General features: G+C 61.7%; 1 protein-coding gene across 1 annotated transcript; it reads right to left on the bottom strand.

The window, feature by feature from the left end:
• Window positions 1-51: 51 nt before the first annotated feature.
• On the bottom strand, window positions 52-2897 carry LOC121100757 (solute carrier family 22 member 4-like). Its single transcript, XM_040622484.1, has one exon. It carries the CDS (start codon window positions 1313-1315, stop codon window positions 911-913), a length of 405 nt encoding a protein of 134 aa, XP_040478418.1. The 5' UTR covers window positions 1316-2897; the 3' UTR covers window positions 52-910.
• Window positions 2898-2908: the final 11 nt, after the last annotated feature.

Here is a 2908-nt window from a genome sequence, read left to right on the forward strand (position 1 = left end):
TCTGATGATTGCCACATTGTGCTGAGGGAAGAGAATTAAGGACTAACATGGGCCACGCACTCAGGTTGTTCTTGGGGAGGAACATAGAGTGGGAGAAGGGCCAGAAGCTGGGAAATCCTACCTGCCTGATCAACAGCAAAAAACTAGTCTAGGTATACCTAGAGGGACCCAGCATCTCATGGCCCTTACCAGACGCAAAGCAAGAAGTATAGGGGACGAAATACTTGCCACCGAACCACTTGGGATCCTAGGGGACTAATGGCATAAGCTGGAACCCCTGTCCTCCACTGGATCCTATGCTCAAAGGGATCTGTGTGAGTTGGTCTCTTCATTGGTACATTGGGGCCAGGGTTATGGTTCCTATGGTCCCCTGCACCCAGTCAGCATCAAAGGGCCCTCTGCTCCTTTTCAGAGAAATTGGAGCCTCAAGACAGGACCTCAAGACTCACCAAAAGGGGTACAGCAGAGCAGTAGACCCCTGCTGCTTCCAAAAGTCTGCGGCCAGGGAACAGGTCAGACCTGCCCATGGCCCACCCAGCAGCTAGGCTCTTCTGTCTGCACTTGGGCTCAGCCGGGATCCCCACTCCCCCCTCCTCATGCTGGGAGCAGGAACTTGACTCAGACTGTATGTCTGAGCAGCTTGCCACCGGCCTCTTGGGAAACAATCTCATCCGTTGTGAAACTCGTAAAGGAAAAGGCAGTTGGTGGCAACAGTCCCTGCTCCACGCCCTCCATCCGAGACAGAACCGATCACGAATAAGCCTCACAGAAGTGCTGCTCTCTTGGGTGGCCCACACGTGTTAGAGGCATAACCCAAGTTGCTCGCCACTCAGGTTTGACGGGGAGCGGGGAACGCTCACCCAGGGACTGCCAGGGAGTCTCAAGGGGCCTGAAGCAGATGGAGGGTCGTTCACACACCCACCTCGGTCACGATGGTAGACAGGTAGATGTCCTGGCTGAACTCCCAGCCATCCACGCAGCTCTCCTGCTCCAGCTTCTCCAGGTTCACGTCGCGCCCCGGCTCCAGCCCGAGCGCCGAGAAGTTGGCGATAGCCGCGAGCCGGTAGCGCCGGCAGCTGTGAGGCACCTCGCGGCCGTCCTGCAGCCGCAGCGGGATACTGTGGTTGCGCCACGCACGGCTCAGGTTCGCGGTGTCCGGCACCCGGCAGCGGTGTTCCGGGACTGCGGCCAGGAACACGACTGACATTCCATTGAAGCCGTTGGGGATGATGCTGGCGCTGAGCAGGAAGAAGATGAGGCGCTGGAAGGGCCCCCACTCGCCCAGGAAGGTGGTCGCCTCCTCGTAGTCCCTCATGCTACCCACCGCTGCTCCGCGGCTGCAACAAGGGGTGCGGAGAGCTGTCGGCTGGCAGAGTTGCGCGGCCGAGGGCGTTCCCCGAGGGTGTCAGAACGTTCTCGGCGGCCAGGCAGGCTGCGGGAAATAGGGGCGCACGGCCGGGTAAGCGTTCCCGGGAAACGGGCTACGGGCGTTGGAACGCTCCAGGAGCGGGTAGCAAAGCTGGAAGCCACCGTAGTCCCTCGGGACCACACCCCCATCCCGGCTGGGGCGGGGAGGGGAGGGCGGCTGCGCGGCCAGGGTGGGGCTGCCGGCCGGCTCCGCCTAGTGCTCCGCCCCACTGTCCCCGCGACCCGGCGGAGGAGCCTGAGCCGACCCGGCGGAGGAACCTGACCCGACCCCGCGGAGGAGCCTGACCCGGCCCCGGATGAAGCCTGCAGGCGGAAGAGAACCTCCGCTCCCGCGGACCCCGCGTGGCCCGCGCGGCCCCAAAGGCTGACCGAAGCCGCGGTGTTGGGTCCCACAGGGGAGAGCGTCGCCACCGGCCTCGCCCACTACAGGGGTCTCTCCCTGGCCCTTCCAATCCGGAGTCTGAGTTCAGTGGCCTCGGGCCGAGCGCGGGCGGGCGAGTCCGTGGAGTCCGTGCTCCGGAAAGCCTCTGCGGGCGCAGGGGTGACAGGAGTGCGACCTCTGCTCTGGCACGCACGCGGCGCAAGTGGCTGGCACCAGGCGCCAGGGCGCTCTCTACCCACCCGTCCGAGGAGGGCTGGAATCAGTCACCAACCCGCGTCTTCGGGCCCCCTGGAGCCTCGCCTTTAGAAAAGGGGGAAACAGGCCCAGAGCCCGGAAGGGCAGAGCGGGTCACGCTGCGTCAGTGACAGGCTCTGGCGAAGGGAGGAAGGCGGCAGGGGCTACCGGATCCTCCCACGGTCGCGCTGGGGCCTCTGCAGACTTCCACACGGAGCCTGGCCCTTGCTGAGAGCACAGTCCTGGAGGCGCTCCTGTCCCTTCTGGGTTCTGATTTGGAACCCTTCATTCTCCTCATGCCCCAGGGTTCTTTACTGGGGCTGACTGCCAGGGCCTTCTTGGACTGGAAGGCCTCTGGGTTGCAAAAGACACCACCCCCACTCTGGGAACAGAGGGAAGGAGGAGGAGAAGGTCCAGTTTGGCCAGATCTGGCAGGGACACCAGAGCAGGGGCCACGGACTGCTCGGTGCCCAGGTGTAGGGCCCTCTGCTGTTGGCTGAGCCAGCCGGAGACTGCGGTCTGAGCCCTGGAGTTCATGAGGCGATCAGATGAGATTGACAAGCTGAAGGCCCCAGGTTGTGGAGATTGTGTACAAGTGTGTCTGCTTCTCCAGCCCCCGTTAAGAAGCTGAGGGACATTTCTGCCTCGGTTTTCAGTTTTCGTAGCTTACAGTCTGACCCCTCCTCATAAGATGACTTCTCACTCCCTGGGAACCTGTTTCCTTTTCTGTGGTAAGACCATATGTCCTTATGTGCCAGGACAGGTCTGATTTATGCCTGTTAGTCTTGTGAAATTATTAATAGCACATCCCTTTACTTTCAAAAGTATCCTTGGGGTGCCTGGGTGCTACGGTTGGTTGGGGAG

This window comes from Ursus maritimus, unplaced genomic scaffold, assembly GCF_017311325.1.
Source record: "Ursus maritimus isolate PB19 unplaced genomic scaffold, ASM1731132v1 scaffold_5, whole genome shotgun sequence".
In the NCBI taxonomy this organism is placed as follows: domain Eukaryota; kingdom Metazoa; phylum Chordata; class Mammalia; order Carnivora; family Ursidae; genus Ursus; species Ursus maritimus.